The sequence below is a fragment of the Nanorana parkeri genome, unplaced genomic scaffold, assembly GCF_000935625.1.
Source record: "Nanorana parkeri isolate BGI_ZX_2015 unplaced genomic scaffold, ASM93562v1 scaffold1400, whole genome shotgun sequence".
NCBI lineage: Eukaryota > Metazoa > Chordata > Amphibia > Anura > Dicroglossidae > Nanorana > Nanorana parkeri.
Genome location: NW_017307668.1, coordinates 253,564 through 273,497, shown reverse-complemented (window position 1 = coordinate 273,497; position 19,934 = coordinate 253,564). Strand labels below are relative to the sequence as shown.

The following is a 19,934-nucleotide window of genomic DNA, read 5'->3' as shown; positions in this document are numbered from 1 at the left end:
CTCCCGCCCCCTATGGGGAAGGAAACCACCCCCCCCCCCAAAAAAAAACACCCTAATGGAGGTAATCCAAAACTTTATACCACTGTCGCAGTTTTGGTACTTTATCCAGAACGGTAAGTTACACTGAGCACAGCCAAAAGGGTCCCAGATGAACCCTGCTGAAACTAGTGCTAATTAGTAAAAATGTTGGAGCTTATGAAGACATAGAGTAAATCTTATGTACTTTTAAAAGCACACATATTATAATGAAATAATTTTAATGGAAATATGTAGACTGCTTTTCTGACCTCCTAAGTGAGAGTGTGAATTGTCTGGCTGTCATGCTGATACCTTGGTTTTCATTATTTTTGGGTTTGGAACAAATATTGTAGTAAGAAATTCTGATTTTTACTTGGTGCATGCTTGTTCCAGGTTAATGTCAGCAAAGTCAGCCTACATATCACTCCTATGATAAATGCACTTTAAAAAAAGGAGGAGAACTATGGGGGGTCTGTGTTTTTCCCCATAGTTCTCCTCAGGGTCACAGGAGGACATAAACTAGTGTCCTCCCGTCACCCAAAGCTGAGTTGTTCGCTCACTTCCCGATCTATTGAGCCCACGTGTGACAGTTTAATTGTCACACGTTGGCTCGAATTTCTATACATTTATGGGAAAAGTCCGATATTCCATTAAAGATATATTCAACATGTTTTTTTCAGTAAGGTCTCACTTCTATGGTAGCCTCTAAGGCTTTGCACATGAGTGCCAAGGGAGACATGCATTCCTAGTGTGCTACCATGTGTGTACTCAGCACGGAAGCTTATTATTTAGCTACAGGGTCAGTTCAGGTGAACACCTGGCAAACTGTTATTTCACTTTGAGCTTTAAAGGTTTTTTTAAAAGGTTGCAAACTGCAATGTCTGTCCCCATTCAATATCCAAATTAAAATATCCCATTGCAGAGGGCCTGATGCTAGGTTAACTTTGTAATGCCTGCCATTGCACTACAGGCATTGAATATGGAACATCAACTCTCTAATCTTGTTCTGGTGATAAATTTAACATTTTGGATTTCCCATCACTTCCTTTCATAGCCACACTGGTCATGAGGCAAAGATGGGGTGAATCTTCCTAATTGGGTTACAGACAGCAAATTACAGACAGCAAATTAAAAGGAGAACTATGAGGTGAGTGATTTTCACTCACCTCATAGTTCTAGCTGACCTGTGACAATGAGACTGTCACAGGTCGGCTCAGTAGATCGGGAGGTGAGCGAACATATACCGGCGTTCGCTCACCTCTCTCTCCTGTCACGGCTCTCTGCCGTGACAGGGGAGGGGCTGGATTCCCCCCTCCCTGCTCCGATCCGCCAGCGCTGACTGGCGGAACGGACAGTGGAGGGGGCCGGTACAGTTGGCTCTGCCTCTAGATAGGCAGAGCCAGCTGTCAGTTACGCAGCTGGGCGGATCCCGGCACAATTGTCGGAATCCGCTTCAGCGTCTCAGTATACAGCGAGCTGTATACTGAGCCTAGGGTGATGGGAGGATGCTAGTTTGTGTCCTCCCGTTACCCTAAGGAGAACTATGGAGAAAAGACTTAACCCCATAGTTCTCCTTTAAACCTCATTAAGTTATTGTTTCATATTTTTTATAAGATTTTGGATAACATTTTGGCTTTAGATACAAGGTAAATGTAGATTGTATTTTGATAGAATACACATTTCGGGTTATTTTTGGCAACAGTAGAAGCAGTCTGTATATAATAAAGTGTGGTCAGCATTGCTTCTGAACAACCACTAAGCTGCTATTCCGAGTATGATGATACACTTGCACCGAGAAAGAGGAACCTTACAGAACTATCACTGTGTAGCACTATTAGGCAGAAGTTAGCAAATATAGCTGTTCCTATACACATTAAGCAGGCAAAAGGTCTGCAGTTCAATCTGGGTACTGATCTCAAGTGCAAAAGTTGCTGTGAACCTTCAATATGACGTCCAAACAATTGTCATTGCAAGTAAAGCAGGCCATCATTAGGCTGAGAAAATAAAATAAACCTGTCTAAGAGAAACATCAGAATTGGCCAAATCAACTTGGGACATTCCTAAAAAGAAGGAACTTAGTCATAAGCTCAACACCAAAAGGCGTGGATGACCAGGAAAAAACTGGGCTGAAAGATTGTAGAATTCTTGGTGAAGAAAAACTCATAACATCTAGCCAAGACAAGAACACTCTCCAGGATGTATGCATCTCATTGTCAAAGGCTACAATAAAGAGAAGACTTTGAGAAAGTAAATACAAGGGGTGTACCACAAGGTGTAAACCACCGTTAAGACCCAAGAACAGAAGACCAGATTAAACTTTGCAAGAAAAAACATCTAAAAAAGCCTACCCAGTTCTGGAGCAGTAAAGAGTTGTACCGTGTTAGCCATATACTGTATCATGGAAAAGTAAAAATGTAGGCGATATCTTTCATGTGGCTGGCAATATACAGTGGTACCTCGGTTCATGAACAGGAAGTTCGGCCAAATTTTGCTTCCGTTTGCGGACTCCGCATCGAGTGACTAACACAACCGCAGCCATCTTCTCTGCTCTGACACTGGTCGTGGCTTCCTCTAGTCGAGATCTGATCACAGTTTGATTCGGTTCGCGACCAATTCGGTTTGCAACCAAAATCGTGGAACGCATTAAGTTTTGGAACCGAGGTACCACTGTATTTCAAGTTGTGAGCTTCCAAAAAAGCTTAGTTTCTCCAGCTCAGTGTCATGTAAGTAACTGAAAAGTCATACTTGTACATGCATATGCACATGTAAAGGGGACACAGCAGAAGACAAAATGATAGTTTAAACCTACAATAAGCAGCCACATCAATATGCAGAGACAAAGATAGAGGTCGATTGTATAGGGCTATACCATTAGCACAGGTTCAGCTAAATGTTGCATAAATGATAGGACCGTGTTCATCAATACAGATGGACAATGGCCCAAAACATACTGTGCAGTAATCCAAGAGTATTTGAAGGCAAAGAAGTGAAATATTCTTCAATGGACATGTCAATCACCTGAGCTCAACCCAAGTAAACATGCATTTCAAGACAAAACAGAAGACCAATGAGCAAACACAAACTGAAAACAGCTGCAGTGAAGGCCTAGTAAAGCGTCACTATGTAGGAAATCCAGCATTTGGTGATGTCCACGAGTTCCAGACCGTAGGCAACTATTGCCCATAAAGGAATTTCAAACAAGTATTAAAAATGCTCATTATAATTATCCTAGTTTGTCTGTTTACTTTTGAGCCCATTAAAAACAGGGGACCAAGTATACACTGAAATTCTCAAACGGCTTGTACATATTTTTGAAAACCCCTTAAAGTGAATGTCATTGTCCAAATATCTAAGCATGCTCACAGACTGTACACAGAACTAACAATGGTAAAACATTAACATGCTTTGATTATATTAATATTTATCTAATTGCACTGTAAGGTGCTGATATCTAAAAATACTTACACTGTGGATTACTTTTGATTTGTGTTCCTGTGGAATGGAGGTTAGGAGTTAAGCAAACAATGTACAGTATTACAGGTGTAAAACTATATGAAAAATACACCAGAAAGCACAGATTTTCTATCAAACAGATGTGCAAACACATTTTTTATACTGTCCTTTTAAATGTTAAGCAACCATTTCATTACATGATGTACTGTAAGTACATAGACAATACTCTTCTGTTCTCTACATAGTAACATCAGATTGCTGAAAAAATATGATTTACATGGGGAAATTCACAGTGTGAGATGGTATTGTAATCACATGCTTAACGATACCTGTAATTAAACACTGGGCTTTTAATAGTCATTGAACAGTTGGAGCATTTTACCATTGCCTATTTCAAGTTGAGGTGCTGTACTAAATAGATTTAACAGGCATTGCACATCGTTTTTAAATTTTATAATAAGCAGTTACATGAGAAACAGCAGATCTGGTTTCCCAATATTCTTATTCTAGCCTCTCCTGTCTGGGCTTTTCATTAGCCTAATAGTGCCATAAATGGAACTAATCACATGTCTGCGTTATCCTAAGTACAAGGACTTCAGTTTGGGTTAAGAGTAGACATTCAAATCAATAGGAAAAAATTGCAGAAAATTCAAAAATGGCTTGGCCAGCTGATTTGAAAAATGTTCCGGAGGGCTTGGCAGCGAAAGGGTTAATAAATGATTCTACAACTAACTACGTTTCGTAGTCATTTCATATGCTACACAAGAGAACCCGCTTACAACTTTTACTGCTAAGTACATATGGGGGAATTTAAATCTCAGCTCTGCTCTTCAGCAAGTCATGGTGGGATCCCAAACCGGCCTCTCAACCAAGGTGCGTGGCACCCTGGTCTGACTTCTGGCTTCCTCAGGGGTGCCTCAAAACTTTTACCAGCACCATGAAAGAATGATGCTAATCCGGGAAGGGTGGGATCCATTAAGAAAAAAGGGGGCTCCTAGTGTGAATAAGGCTTCTGATGTGAAGGGAGCATTGATGTGAAGGGAGCATTGATGTGAAAAGGGGCATTCTTATGTGAAAGGGAGGCTTATTTATTTGCACATTAGTGTTAAAAGTGTTTCCAACATAACTTCAGTACTTTGTGGGTGCAGATGCATACTATTGTCTGCCATTTGCAACTGTTGAGGTTAGCTGGTTTTCTCTGCAATAGCAAGCTGCATTAGTTGACCTGTCATTTAACACTTTCCTAATACACCTCCGTACAGGAATTTCTCCAGAGTCAGGAATCACTCACAGTTATCACTGGAAACAGCAGCGTCAGCTGATTTTGTGCAATTTTGGTAGCAGAACATATATGGCGGCCACTGCATCTATGGCCAGCTTAAAGTGGAACGGCATCTATGGCCAGGGTATAAAAGACAAAGCCAAGTGCACAAAAGAAAATCAATCTGATAAAATTGTCCTCTATTTTGAAAAAGACTTAAAAAGGAAAGCTTTGCATAAAAAAAGGAAAACAAATTTAACTTACCATCTCTTTCCTAAGCAAAGCCAATGCAGCATCAAGGTTAGGAGGCTTTGGTAGTGAATGAGAGGTGCCAGTGGAGCCTCCACGACTTAAGTCATCCTGAATACGGGACTTCTGAGCATAGACTCTCTCCAGATCTCGCCACCCTGAACCGCCGCTTGAATTTAGCAGACCACTGAGGCTCTTTGGTAGTGGGGGCAGGCCTTCCATAGAAGGAGTCAGTGGAGTAAGGGCTGCATGGGAAGCACTCATCACTTGCTCTATAAAGACGTCAAGACCTCAGCCAAAAGCACTCCCTAAATTATAAGAGAGGAGAAAATGCATTAGGCTTCACAAAAATTGAGGATGTTATTCTGCAGGTAAGTAATTTATATGGCAACAAACTTTACAAACGGAAACAAAAAAGAGAGAGCGGAAAAAAAGAATGGCAACACATATCCATTATCGATCTCTACGTTAAGGAAGGCATTTACAGTAAAATCATAATGCCAGGATGTAACTTTCCTGTAGACCGCTGAACGTTAAATACATATGTAATGTGATTTAATACTTGTGGTTGGCATCTGATAAATTACTTTGTCAGTTAAAGAATTGCAGAAACAATGTTTGATATCTATACAGCTTATGTGTAAGGATTCCAACAATTTGAGTATACACTAAAAATTCAGATTAAGATGCCTACAAAACATCCAATCTGCTCTCTTTCAGTTGAATCAGGAAACCACTACAAGTATGTGTCTCCGTGCACGTTTTGGAGACACCTAACAAATCTCAGAAACAGAATCATCATCCGGATTAAGATATTCCTGGCTGATCAGTAATGAGATCAGGCTGGTGCATAGGAGGTCTTCTCAGTGCATAAAAACACAATACTAAAATAAGCACGCATGTTTAAGACGTAATCCCTCTGCAGAGCTATTCAACCACCATCTCAAGTTTTGAGGTACTCCTAAAGCAGGAGGTGGAAATATTATTTTAGAATTCCAGAGCCATTCTTTCCAATCAAGGAACCAGCTCCATTGACAACTAAAGAAAACCTAAAAAGTTAGGCTCCATCTGTAATTTTTAGGGGGCATAGGCAACCTGGGCTTTGTCAAAAGGTGCCTTCAAATTTTTGCACAGTTTAATGCATTTCCATGGTGGCCACCAGCACCATGGACATGCATGTTGCTCATCCAGGGTAGCTTCATCCAGGACCTCTCCAGCATTCAGAATAGGACAGAAGTCCGTCTCCCAACTCTGCCTTCAGCCATGATCCTACAGCCACACTGTGGTGTGGATTGTAAGTTAAGATTGCTGTGAAGCTGGAACTGAGGACTCTGATGTAAAGGGGGGCTACTGATGGGTAAGGAGGCTCCTAATGGGAAAGGGGAGGACTATGATGTGAAGAGGGGACTCCACATCATTTTTTTTGTGTGGGGTCCCTTCTTAAAATCCATACCAGACCCCTATCTGGGATAAAGGTCTGGTAGAGATTTTTTTTTTGGGGGGGGGGAAGGACATGTCATTATTTCCCATTTACATAGTTTACAGTTTAGACTGGGGTGCCCTGACATTTTACATACTTTTAAAGGGTGCCTTGACTGAAAAAATGTTGGGGCAGAGGACAGCACGCGTCTTCCTTCTCTTTCATAAGCAGCTAATCACCAGGCCCGAGTGCTCTCACATGGGACAGAGGAAGGTCCTGTGTAAGAACAAAAACTGAGCACAGGGCTTTCTACTTGGGACTCTGGTAAACAAAAGGGGCAGTGAGAGAGTGCAAGGAAGGTAAGTATAAGCAGACAAGAACATGACATTAAGTGAAGCTGTCACTTTGCGATGTATTGTCAAAGTGATATGTTCACCTTTACCTGTGGTGGAAGTGGTTGAAATCAGTTGTGTTGGCACTTTAGAAAGCCCATAGTGCTTTGGGAATCCCTAGTCATGTATTACATGTTTATTTATGACTGATTGTTACAAATTTGTTATTTTAGCATTTTAGATGAAAACACTGCAACATTTCTTACTGCAACACTTAAACGGTTAGACTGATACAAATAAACGGGGACCCTCCCATTCAGAAATCAGTTTGAGGAGCAGCATGGTTAAGTTGGCCATACCCCCTAACATTTCCCACAAACATGGTGGATGGGGAAATCTCCCCTGTTAGGCTACTGTATTGGAGAACATTTTTGGCCCAACTCCTTCGACAAAAATAGACTGAAAAAAATGACTTTTTTTTGTTGTTTATAATGGAGGGTCGCCGGCAGGACCACACACAGCTTAGCAGGACTTGGCTGAAAACCAAGTAGTGTGTGGCCAGTCTAAGGAAAGCATGACAATATATGAGCCGTCACTGTTAGCCTCCTGAAGAGAATGCTAGTTGCCTGGCTGTGTTAAAGTGCGTGTACAGTCAGAAATATTGTATCTTAGTTTTGGATACAGTGGGGAAGGATTCAACTCCTTTTCAGGTTTTTACTGCTTTCTAGCACTCCGTTTGAGAGATCAAGGCCTCATTCACTTTGCTAAGAGCTGGCCTGTACAGATCCGTGCATGGGGCCGTTCCCGGGGAAGGGCAGGTGCTGCGTGCGATTGTACGCAGCAGCCTGTTCTTAATGGGAGTACGCGGCCGTACGGTCACCCGAACTGCACATCCGTGCGAGTGTCCGTGCTCGGACGCAGACAGGATCCACCCTGCCTGTGTACGAGTATGGACACCCGCACCCACACGGATGTGCAGCTCGGGTGAGCGTATGGCCGCGTACCCCCATAGAGAAGAACAGGCTGCTGTGTACAATCACACGCAGCACCTGTCCTTCCCGGGAACGTCCCGATACGGCTGCGCACGCCGCACGGATCTGTACGGGCCGGCACTTAGTAGTGCGAATGAGGCCTTATCCTTAAAACGTTGACAACGTTTTCCATCGTCGATTTTAATCGACTTAATCGAATAACTGTTGCAGCTCTACCTCATTTCCTGTCCTGCTGATCATGTTTTACCAGACAAGAAGTGAGGGGAGCGCTGCACTGCTTTTCTTTAGTAGAAGAGGGGAAGGCTAGAACCGTTGTCAGATTTTTGTTTTCTGTCTTCATCTTTGTTGCAGGTTTACTCCTCCTTCCTGTCGAGTGAAAACTTTTTTCAGCAGGACAGGAAAGAGAGTAAATCTATCTAATGGAGCCTGGTTAGCAGTAAAAAGCCAACAGAAGGGCTCATTCCTTGCCCACGCTACCCAAAAACGTTTTTGAATTGACACACTAAGGTGTAGGTAAACAATGACATTCTCCAATCTGCTCCCTTATGGTCATCTTTTATATTCGGTCTTATTTAGATCCAAGTTTAATTGTGTTTCCAGACATCTATTACTTGCCAAAATAGTAACACCCACATAGACTTCCAGATTGTTCTTTAATGAATCTGAATAAGCGATACTATAACGTCTGACTCATAACCCTTCTCAGCCCTTACAAGGACATAAGTAGAAAACAGTTTCATCACTAGAACAAAGAAGTAGGTAGCATTAATAAAGACAAGTCGTCTGACCATGGAAAAGAGCTATTGAAACGCTCAACAACCTGGAAATACCTCTATATGTATAGGAGATTGAACAGGTCTGCAACCTACGTAATCTAAACACGTTGTGATCAGTGATTTCTCAAATGAGTACCATTCAAAATCTAGACATGCAGTTACAGCAGCAGTAACTGTTCCCTTTAACACCACTGCTTATTGTGAGGAATACGAGTCATGTTACATCAACTCAAGTGCAGCATTCCTTGAATAAAGATGAACTCCATCTAATACAAAGCTGAAATACATACATGGGAGCTCTCTTAAACTGGGTATACATTAGTAGATTTTTTTTTCTTCACCTTTTGGGCAGATCTAAACAGCGTGGATGGAGGAATCTCCCGCTGCGACAGTTGTATTTTGACAGCAGGCCCTGCTTGCAACACTTTTCCATTGGTATGATCCCTTTAAAAAGTTCTGCGCCTCATTCATGAAAGCCTTGTGACACTTTCATTAAGAGTTCCAACACGTGTGACAGATTCAGGTAGTTCTTACTTAGGCCTCTTTCACAATGTGTCGCTGTAGCTGCTGCAAATACAATAACAATTCCTGCCAGTTTGTGGATAAGGAAACTGGAGGTAATCAAGACCAAATCTAAGATGGTGTCCAAACAAGCAAGGGTTGGGACATGGAGTAGTAGAGAGTAGAGCAGGGGTGGACAACTCTAGCCTTCCAGCTGTGCTTTAAAAACAAATCCTCTGGGGGTGATTTCTGTGGCTGTCAGTTTTGCAATGCCCCATGGGACTTGTAGTGCCACAGTAGCTGGAGGGCCAGCGTTGCCCACCACTGGAGTAGGGCATGTTTGTGTGTGGGGCCGCCCACCGGTCACTGGTTGCTAGGATTCCAGATGCACAACGTTCTTGGTTGCTAGAACACTATTGGCTGCACAGCAATGTTGGATGACATTGGCCGAGAGCATCCTGACAACCAATGGCGCTGTGCGTCCCGGGGGCTGAACAGACACTGGGAATAGAGTGTCCAGTATCAACCTCCATTCAGTACAACCTCAGTGCCGACCCCCCCCGACGCCCAGTGTTTATGACATGCTTTATGAATTCTAGGGACTGTGGGCGCTACTCAGTCCTGCAGGGTTGTTGATGTCTTTGGGTGAAACCACAGTGCGCAGTGGGGGCCCAAAATCAACGAAGTGAGGTTCCTTATAAGACTAGTTCAGAGGAAGATTTCTCTTGAATGGAGCGCCCATTGGTGGCAGGGGTAGTGGGAGAAGTAAGTACTTAGTCTCCTTTTGCAGATAGACCTTTCTGAGCATTGTTTCCCAAGAGTCACTAGCTTACCTCACAGTTTTGTCAGCGAGGCGTCGGCAGCGAGGGAGTAACACATACCAAGCAGGCAAGGGCGCTCCCTGCGAATTCTAGTGATCATTTTGCTGGCGACTTTGACAGCGACAGGATTGCAAGTTGCTCAAGTAGCAGCAACAGGCTGTCAAGGTCATCTCTCTGCTCTCTCCTCCAGTTAGCACATCCGAAAATCTGACCCCTTTCCCAGGTTTAGTATTGTCGTACAGGGAATTATAAAAGGGACTGAAATCAAACTCAAGTATTTATACGAGTTGTATTTAGAACACATTTAATTGTTTTTAATACATACCCTGGCAAAAGAACCTGACTTTATGGACATTGTATAAAATGAATACATCTGTGACATCTAATTATCTCAGCTTTTAGCTTTCCGACACGCTGCGCATTATTAGAAAAGTGACTACCTATTGGATTGCTCTTTTCCTATGTTTATGTGATAGGAAGAGTCATCGGCATTCATATTCAATGGCATCCCTGAGGCGGTGAGGGGCAGGATGCTGGCTGGCATCTCGCCTAGCTCTTGGTAACCAGTGATGTCACTGTTTGCCAGGAGATGGGAGGGACACCGGCCAGAGTGTCCCAGGTTGCTAAGAGCTGAGCGGGGAGATGTGTATGGCCCTTGCACATCTCCCTACCTGGTTCTAAGCAACCTGGGACACTCTGCTGGAGAGGGCCGGAAAGGACGGTGGCACTGTGCAGAAGAGCGGCCACTATACAACAAACATAACGCTCTGCCTGCTGCCCCCCCCCATGTGACCCAAAGAGATGTCATGGCTGCCTCATTAAAAGGGACGGCCCTGTTCATATTTATGATTTCACGCACCTTAGTGCACCCTATCAGATCCCCGTCTTAAATTTGTTGAAGGGCTACACTGGTGGATTTGGTAGGACCATGAGGTGGAACCACAGCAGGGGATGCACCTGGAAGTGTTGGATGCTACAGATTTTGTAGCGCCAGGAGGTGGAACCACAGCAGGGGATGCACCTGGAAGTGTTGGATGCTACAGATTTTGTAGCGCCAGGAGGTGGAACCACAGCAGGGGATGCACCTGGAAGTGTTGGATGCTACAGATTTTGTAGCGCCAGGAGGTGGAACCACAGCAGGCAATGCACCTGGAAGTGTTGGATGCTACAGATTTTGTAGCGCCAGGAGGTGGAACCACAGCAGGGGATGCACCTGGAAGTGTTGGATGCTACAGATTTTGTAGCGCCAGGAGGTGGAACCACAGCAGGGGATGCACCTGGAAGTGTTGGATGCTACAGATTTTGTAGCGCCAGGAGGTGGACTGTCTACTCAGTTTGTATCCAATCAGGCAGACTTATGATATTGTGACATTGGTTGTCTGCTCTGATCAGCAGGGGATCTGTATCGGAGTAGTAGAGGTCGGATGTCACTTGCAGTGGTAGAAAAGAACCTGAAGTGGACAGAGCCATTACACACGGGCTTTCCGATAAGGTCCGCCTGTCAGTTTTCCAGGCGGACCAGACTGGAAGGCCACTGTTAGTCTATGGCCAGCTGGATCTAAACGGATGGGCGTCCATGTACAACCGGTTACCCCGACTCCGGCAGGTCCAGAAAAACAAATGGATGAAAGTTCCCTTTCGCAGGATCGTGCCGGATTGGAGGTACTCCGATGTATATGGACACATGTCTGTTTACATCCGAGTCCCCATTTCAGTTTCTTTCTCCATCGCAAGATAGAGGGGAAAACAAATGGATGGACGCTGATGTCACAAGGGTTACATTCGTTCTGATAAGCAGGGGGTCCATGCATGGATCCACTCCTGATTGGACCGTGTGGGAGGGGCCTAAGGTCTATGGGCAGTTTACAACCAATCAGTCATGTTTACGTTTTGAAAAAACAAAAAAGCACACAAACGCTCTCCGTCTTTTTTTTTCCAGAACTGAAGTGACTGTAAAAGGAAAACGTTTACACCCGGCTGCCCATAGAGTTACATTCCAATATGATCCACCTGAGAAACTGACAGACAGATCATATCGGACGCCGTGTGAAGGGGCATCAGTGTTAAGCAGCCATATGCCTTTACACTTCTTTTATTCAACCTGACAAATCCATCGATTCCCCCATCCAGCTAAAGGGCAGGGTGGGGGAATCGCCCCTGCCAGCTATTGTATTCTGACAGATGACCTTCCCCGCTGTCAGAATACCGGAACATTGACTGCATCTGATTGGCTGAAGTTACTGGTTAGTTGACAATTTTCCACCTGGCTCCTCTGACAAAGGTTTACCGTTGCGGGTGGTGCAAACAGGGCCACCCGCAGCTTGAATTTTGTCCAATCCAGCAAGAAATCAGCCAAAATCCCAGCAGTGTACAGTCAGCTTTAAAACCTCTGCCAGGCTTTTATTGCTGTATGCCTCTAGAGTGAATCTTCCAATATCTACTGACCCCAGCCACCAGGAGTGAAAATCCAAAACGGTAAGTTGTCACCAGAACAGGCAGAAAGGGGAATTGCTACGATGGGGACACTAGTTCAGATGACAACTGACTAAGATGGGGGTCCCCTCACTGCCTGCCTACAGAACAGGAAGTGCAGGGAAATCTCCTCCATGGTACACAGATGGTGATTTCTTTTTAAGTTAGAAATTGCCTAGACCATAGCGTACAGCGACTTTTCCTGTTGTCGACCCGTAAACATCAGGAAAGGGGAAAGTTATATTTCTGGAGGGTCCAGACCTTCTCAATTGCTTTGTGAATTCCTCCAAGTCAGGCGGTATGGATGTCTCCTGACACCCAGGCGAAGGATCAGCCTGAAGACTAAACATGTGCTGTCTTTATGTGTACTGGAACCGGCGTTTACCCAAACACATTGTGACACGTCAAGAGCCGGATTAGGCAAATAATCATCATCCTGATCACTTGAACAAAGTGGGTTTTCAATGACCCGGAGCCCACATACATATCAATCACATGATCCCAGGGACACGGCTGCCTGTCTAGCATTGGGGGATAGATACACCCTACACAAAAGACAAGCATGCTGCCATTGTGTGATGTACACTTACAGCTCCTCCTGGACAGGCAGATTGGCTTTGTCTGAGATCCTCTTACAGGGATTGCTGTCCTCTATCTGATCTTTCTTCCTCTTTTTCCTCCTTCTTCCATCCAGATCTTCAGCTTTCCTCCTCCTCCGCCGTCCTCACCTCATTCCCTTCTTCCCCTTGTACTTGTAATAACAGCTTGCTGTGCTGTGTTGTCGTTGCTCACTCCTCCCGTTTGGGATGTGTGTGGGGATCAGTGCAGAGAGCTGCTGATGTGTGTGTGGAATGGGGGAGGGAGTGTGCTGGACGCCTGTGGGTGGGGGAGGGGGAGGAGGAGGGGGAGGAGGGTTCTCTCCAAAACCCAGCAGCACACCATTCTACACTACAGGATGTGTTACAGGGGATCAAGTCCTGTGCCTGACAGGCGACTCCTGTCACAAAAACAGTGCAGGGGCTACCAATGTTTACATTCTGCACATAGTTCATATCACACACAACACGGCTCAATGCACTAAAGTTATCGCATGTGATAATGGGGTCCCATGGCTGCTGAATATTGCATGTAATAATATGATCCCATGATTATTAAATATTGAATGTGATAATATGGTCCCAAGACCGCGAAATATTGCATGTGTTAATATGGTCCCCTGACCACGAAATATTGCATGTGATAATATGGTCCCATGACTGTGAAATATTGCATGTGTTAATATGGTCCCCTGACCACGAAATATTGCACGTGATAATATGGTCCCATGACCATGAAATATTGCATGTGATAATATGGTCCCATGGCTGCTTAATATTGCATGTAATAATATGGTCCCATGATTATTAAATATTGCATGTGATAATATGGTCCCATGACCGCAAAATATTGCATGTAATAATATGGCCCCATGATTATTAAATATTGCATGTGATAATATGGCCCATTGGCCGTTAAATATTGCATGTGGTAATATGGTCCCATGACTGCTAAATATTGCATGTGATAATATGGTCCCCTGACCTCTATATATTGCATGTGATAGTATGGTCCCATGACTGTGAAATATTGCATGTGTTAATATGGTCCCCTGACCACGAAATATTGCATGTGATAATATGGTCCCATGACTGTGAAATATTGCATGTGTTAATATGGTCCCCTGACCACGAAATATTGCACGTGATAATATGGTCCCGTGACCGCAAAATATTGCATGTGATAATATGGTCCCATGACCATGAAATATTGTATGTGATAATATGGTCCCATGACCACGAAATATTGCATGTGATAATATGGTCCCATGATCACGAAATATTGCATGTGATAATATGGTCCCATGATCACGAAATATTGCATGTGATAATATGGTCCCATGACCACAAAATATTGCATGTGATAATATGGTCCTATGACTACGAAATATTGCATGTGATAGTATGGTCCCATGACTGCAAAATATTGCATGTGATAATATGGTCCCATGACTGTAAAATATTGCATGTGATAGTATGGTCCCATGACCGTTAAATATTGCATGTGATAAGGAAATGGTCAATTCATTTAAAGACATATAGTGCAAACATTGCAGGGCATAATAACACACCGCGGTAAAAAACCCCAGAGCGTTTACAGGCATTTTTTGTTTCTATGTCTCTGAACGCAGCTCTGTTTTAGCTAATGTGTCCATGCACATGGGGGGGATTTAACAAGACTAGAGCAGAAAAAATCTGGAGCAGTTACCCATGGCAACCAATCAGCTTCTCTCTTCAGTGTGTTCAGTTAAGCTTTGAAAATGAAAGAGAGAAGCTGATTGGTTGCCATGGCCAGCTGCTCCAGATTTTCTCTGCTCCAGTTTTGATGAATTTCCCTCATTGTGATGTATAGATACCTATTTTGGAGCTGAGTTCAGGGGCATAAAAATGAACGTTTTCGGAGAGGAGCTATCTTTAGCCGTAAACCCAGGGCCGTCGCCATAATGAGGCAGCCTAAAGCAGTTGCCTCAGGCAGTATCTCGATGTGTCGTGTGGGCCTTTCCGGCCAGAGTGTCTCAGGTTGGTAAGAGCTCTTAGCAACCTGTAATGGTTTTGCCAGTGTCGCGCCCAGCTCATTGATGTCACTGGTTGCCAGGAGTTGAGTTGAATGGCCTGGTAGGTGCCCTGCCCAGCTCCTGGCAGACAAAGACATCAGTGAGCTGGGCGGAACACTGGAGAGTGGTACCGAACACCCTCATCCCCAAACAACTAAGCCCCTATAACGTGCGCAGATACCTAACATTCCCCCCACGGTAACGAGGGCCTCCAGCACCATCCCCCGCCCTACCCCTGGCCTCAGGCAGCAAAAAGTGTAGGGACGCCCCTGCGTAAACGCATGAAAACGTGTGTGTATGCATGTAAATTAATTAATGCGCCTAAAATAAACTAGTATTCTAGCCCAGAGGTATGCAACCTCAGCACTCCTGCTGTGGTAAAAATTAGGGATGCCCTGAAATGAAATATTTACATCAAAACCTGGGGGTCAACAGCTGGATTGGCTCTGTGTCCCCTCCGATCCCTGTTGCCTCTGCCGACACAGGCAGGGAGAGCAGCGGGGATTAAAGGGGACACAGACCGAAGCTTGCAGCTGTCGCCTATCGGGGAAGAGAGAAGCTGAGGATGCACCGCATTTTCAGTCATATTTGTACTATTGCCATTGTGCCCATAGTACCATTTTCCAAGTAGAAATACAAATCCCATCATGCCTCTGTCTCTGGTAGTCATACAAGCAGCTGTCAGAGTCTTGCAATGCCTCATGGGACTTGTAGTTCCACAACAGCCAGAAATGCTAAGATTCCCTACCCCTGCTCTAGACAATTGAATTAGTTTACACAAATAGGCCTCTATTTAAAATCCAGAGTAAACAGGAACATTTCATGACACCAATGTGCATGAGCCCTAAAAAATGAGCCAATTATCCAATGAAAAATGTGATGTAACACTGAAGTCAATTGACAAAACAAAACAAATAAGCAATAATTAGCACATAGCTGTGGCAGTCGGTATTCTCAGCCTGTCAGCATGTGGCAGTGTGTAGTGTTCATAACCACCAATTTGAGGCAATGGAAGTATTCAAGAACACATTGCTGAAACATAATGTCATCCAAAGGAGGATATGGAGAAGGAGAATGAATGTGGTGGGACCAAACAAAAAAAATGTTTTTTAGCAATGTTATCAGTGCATAATGTGCCTTTTCCCCCAAAAATAAGAACAAGAAATATAAGATAAATACTGGGGATGCACCGATACCATTTTTTCCAGAGTACGAGTAACGATACTTTTCCTCAAGTACTTTTTTTTAGTGTCATGTGACAGTTTTTCTAAAACGATACAGACTAATGTAAAATGGCATCCATTAGATGCCCATTTTCATGGGAATGTGGGGACTTTTAGTTTTTTGGTGTTTTTCGCGTGTTTAATTTGGCGGGAAAACATCGCCACGAGGATATATGTCAGTTTGAATGATGCCCTATATAAAGAGGTGCTGCTAGGATTGAAGCATCCAGTTGGAATCCCGTTTTAGAAGCTTCCCTCCCCCCCTCCCTAGTCGCGGTATTTTTATGTGGTTTGTCACCTCAGGGGAGGGGAACTATTCCCTTGATTGATATATTGCTCGAGTTTCGAAAACTGGGCAATATGGTGAAAGTTTAATAGTTATTGGTTGATTATTAGATTGGTTATTAGAGTTTGATTTAATATTAATCCAATAAAAATGCTGCGGCCAATTAATGCCAATTTAAATAAGAGTGTTGAGTGATTTATTTATTTAGAGTTTAAGTTAATGTAAGCATATGTCACCTACAGTTCCATGATCCTAGGACAGTGGTTGAGCGCCAGGGCCCGGTCCCAGCTGCAAACACTGCCCCCTTGTAGTTCGGCCACTGACTCCAAGCTGTAGGGGGACTACAAATCTCATCAATACATTATACAACAATGCAGAATACCACCAGCTATAGAGGACTACAAATCTGAGTGACACATTACACAGCAATGCAGAATACCACTGGCTATAGAGGACTACAAATCCCAGCGATACATTATACAGCATTGCTGAATGGCAACCAGCTATAGAGGACTACAAATCTCAGCAAAGCATTAAACATCAGTGCAGAATAATATGAAGCTACATACTCTGTTCTGCTCCAGGGTGTTGGCCTGGTGTCTCCAGTGGAGGATCTCAGGTGGCTGTGTGGGGTCTTAGAGGGCTGTGCAGGATCTCAGGTGGGCTGTGCAGGGTCTATGGTGGGCTGTGCCGGCTCTCAAGTGGGTTGTGCAGGTTCTATGGTGGGCTGTGTGGGGTCTATGGTAAGCTGTGTGGACTCTTAGGTGGGTTGTGCAAGCTCTATAGTGGGTTGTGCAGACTCTCAGGTGGGCTATGTGGGGTCTATGGTGGGCTGTACGGACTCTCAGGTGGGCTATGCAGGGACTATGGTGGGCTGTGCGTGCTCTCAGGTTGCTGTGGAGGTTCTATGGTGAGCTGTGTGGAGTCTCGAGTGGGCTATGCGGGGTCTATGGTGGGCTGTGTGGGCTCTCTGTTGGCTATGCAGGGTCTATGGTGGGCTGTGCAGACTCTCAGGTGGCAATGCCGGGTCTTTGGTAGGCTGTGTGGACTCTATGGTGGGCTGTCAAGCTCTATGCTTGGCTGTGTGAGCTCTATAGTGGGCTGTGCAGGCTCTATGATGAAGTGAGAGCAATAATTCTAGGGCCATCAATCACTGTTAACACTAAACTGATGTGGGCAGTAAAAGCTTTTAAAGCATCGCCTATGGGAAATTATGGGTATTGTAGTTTGTTGCAGTTTCACTGGTGAATGCAATTTTAAGGCTTGACATGTTTGGTATCTATTTACCCGACGTGACCCCAACTTTTATATTTGACCAAAAAATTGGGTATTAAATTCTGTTTCTGTGCACTAAATTTCATTTAAGTGCATTTTATCCTAAAAATACTGCTTCGATAAACATTTGCGCAAATACCTTGTGACATAAAAAAATTGCAACTATCATTTTTTTATTCTACAGGGCCTCTGCTTTCACAAAATGTATCATTGTTTGGGGGTTTTAAGCTGTTTTCTAGCCAAAAGTGCAGATTTTATTATGTGTGTGCAAATATTTAGAAATTGCTCCGGACAGCAAGTGGTTAAACCTTTTTAATGACTCTGTGTTGGTCTGGAGCTCTTCTGTTTTCTGTCCCTGAGTTTCTCCCAGTACCTCCGAGTGAAGATGCCTAATCATAGGTTAATGAGCTAACTACAAATAAAATTGGGTTTATCATAAAAGATAACAAGAGGCTCCTCCCAGCTTCTCTGAAATGTTCTTATGGTTGGTTTGAAGACTACAATACCCAGCTGGGGAGATTCCCTCACCCATGCTGTTTAGCATGGATGGAGGAATCAAGTGATTTCTCTCGTATGACCAACTAAAGACATGAAAATCACCATGTGTGACCAACTGTCAAATGATCTGAGCATTTAACTACCTCATCTTATATTGGACATTTACAGTCGGAGAATGTCAGGAGAGCAACATTAAATTTGCATTAGCTCTTGTAAACTAACCATAATTAGCTATGTTCCTCTTCCTCTTTTATCTTCCCTTTTTGTCTGCATTGCATGATTGATTCTGCTGCTGTCTAAACAAAAGAAAAGCACAGTTTACACACTAAAACAAATTAGCAACAAAATTAGACACACATCTATTGCAAATCAGGCAGTTTTTTTCTTAGTTGCTGCTGAGACACTATTGTAAAGTTCTGTGACAGATTTACAACTGTAGATACAAAAGCTTTCCATTTAAAACACATGCACTATTAAATACAACTTCACTTTAAAGGAGAACTATGAGGTGAATGATTTTCACTCATCCTCATAGTTAGAGCCGACCCGTGACAAAGAAACTGTCACTGGTTGGCTCTATTGATCGGGAAGTGAGCAGAAACATGCACCGATCTGCTCACTTCTCGATCATCTACCTGCAGAGAGCAGTGACTGTCAGTCACCGCTGCCCGCAGGGATTCCGATCCTCCAGCATTGAGTGGAGGAACGGACGGGGGAGGGTACAGCTGGCTCTGCCTCTAGATAGGCAGAGCCAGCTGTCACTCACGCAGCTGGGTGGATCTCGACAGTAATGTCAGGATCCGTCCCGGCTGCGGCGCTTACAGTATATCGCGGGCAATAGCTTTGGGTCACGGGAGGATGCTAGTATATGTCCTCCTGTGACCCCCCTAAGGAGAGCTATGGGGAAAAACACTTACCCCATAGTTCACTTTTAAGGCCCCATTCAAATGGGGCTTCAGGCCACGGCTGGATATTCCTGCGGCAAAACCCTATGGATTCTTGCAGCAGAAATTCCAGGTGTGTCCATATGGTTTGGGATAGGTGATTGTCCCTGATACATCTATCCCATGTCCAGGGACAATCATCTATCCCAAACCACAGGCAATCGTACCATGTGGGATTACATGCTGACAGAGGTGGCTGCTGTCACCCTATCATTAACTTGAAGGGGCACAGCAGACGCACCTATACGGAAGCATTGGGGATACCTGCCACAAGAATACATAGGTTCTTGCCACAGGGGTCCCCAGCTGCACATAGAACCCTGTGCGCATTTAGCCTTAGTGAGGTTGTCCTTTATAGCTTCCCCCTCTTCTTTCAGTGTATAGCTAGGAATGCATTAATATATTTCTTTCCTTCAGCCTGCAGGCTGGCTCAAATAGATTCCACCATGCACGCTAAACTGCATGGATGGAGGAACCCCGACCCCACCTGTTGGGCTATTGTATTCTGAGAATTGGTGCCCACCGCTGTTAGAATACCCTAACAGCTATTTGGCTGATGATTTTTGGCCTAGCTCATTTGACAAAATATGATTAATTGACTTTTGTTGAGCTGGTAGGTAATTGGCCATTGACATCATATGGCTAGCCTAACCCATTTACCTTCAGGTCTGCTCAGGAGATCTTCACCATGCGTCCCTGATCGCTACTGTACAGCGTTTGCAAGAAGGCTTTGCTCCTCTAGATGGCTGGGGCCGCCAAGAGT

The 19,934-nt window shown here is 44.2% G+C and overlaps 1 protein-coding gene across 1 annotated transcript in view; it reads right to left on the bottom strand.

Moving 5' to 3' along the window:
* Nucleotides 1-13,119, bottom strand: part of FAM89A (family with sequence similarity 89 member A) — a 19,639-nt gene extending 6,520 nt beyond the window's left edge. Inside the window, exons 1-2 of the mRNA XM_018569795.1 lie at nucleotides 12,886-13,119; nucleotides 4,997-5,289 (exon numbers count right to left, since the gene is read on the bottom strand). Of these exons, the coding sequence (XP_018425297.1) occupies nucleotides 4,997-5,245 (249 nt within the window). The 5' untranslated portion in view covers nucleotides 5,246-5,289; nucleotides 12,886-13,119. The remainder of the gene's footprint in view (nucleotides 1-4,996; nucleotides 5,290-12,885) is intronic.
* Nucleotides 13,120-19,934: the final 6,815 nt, after the last annotated feature.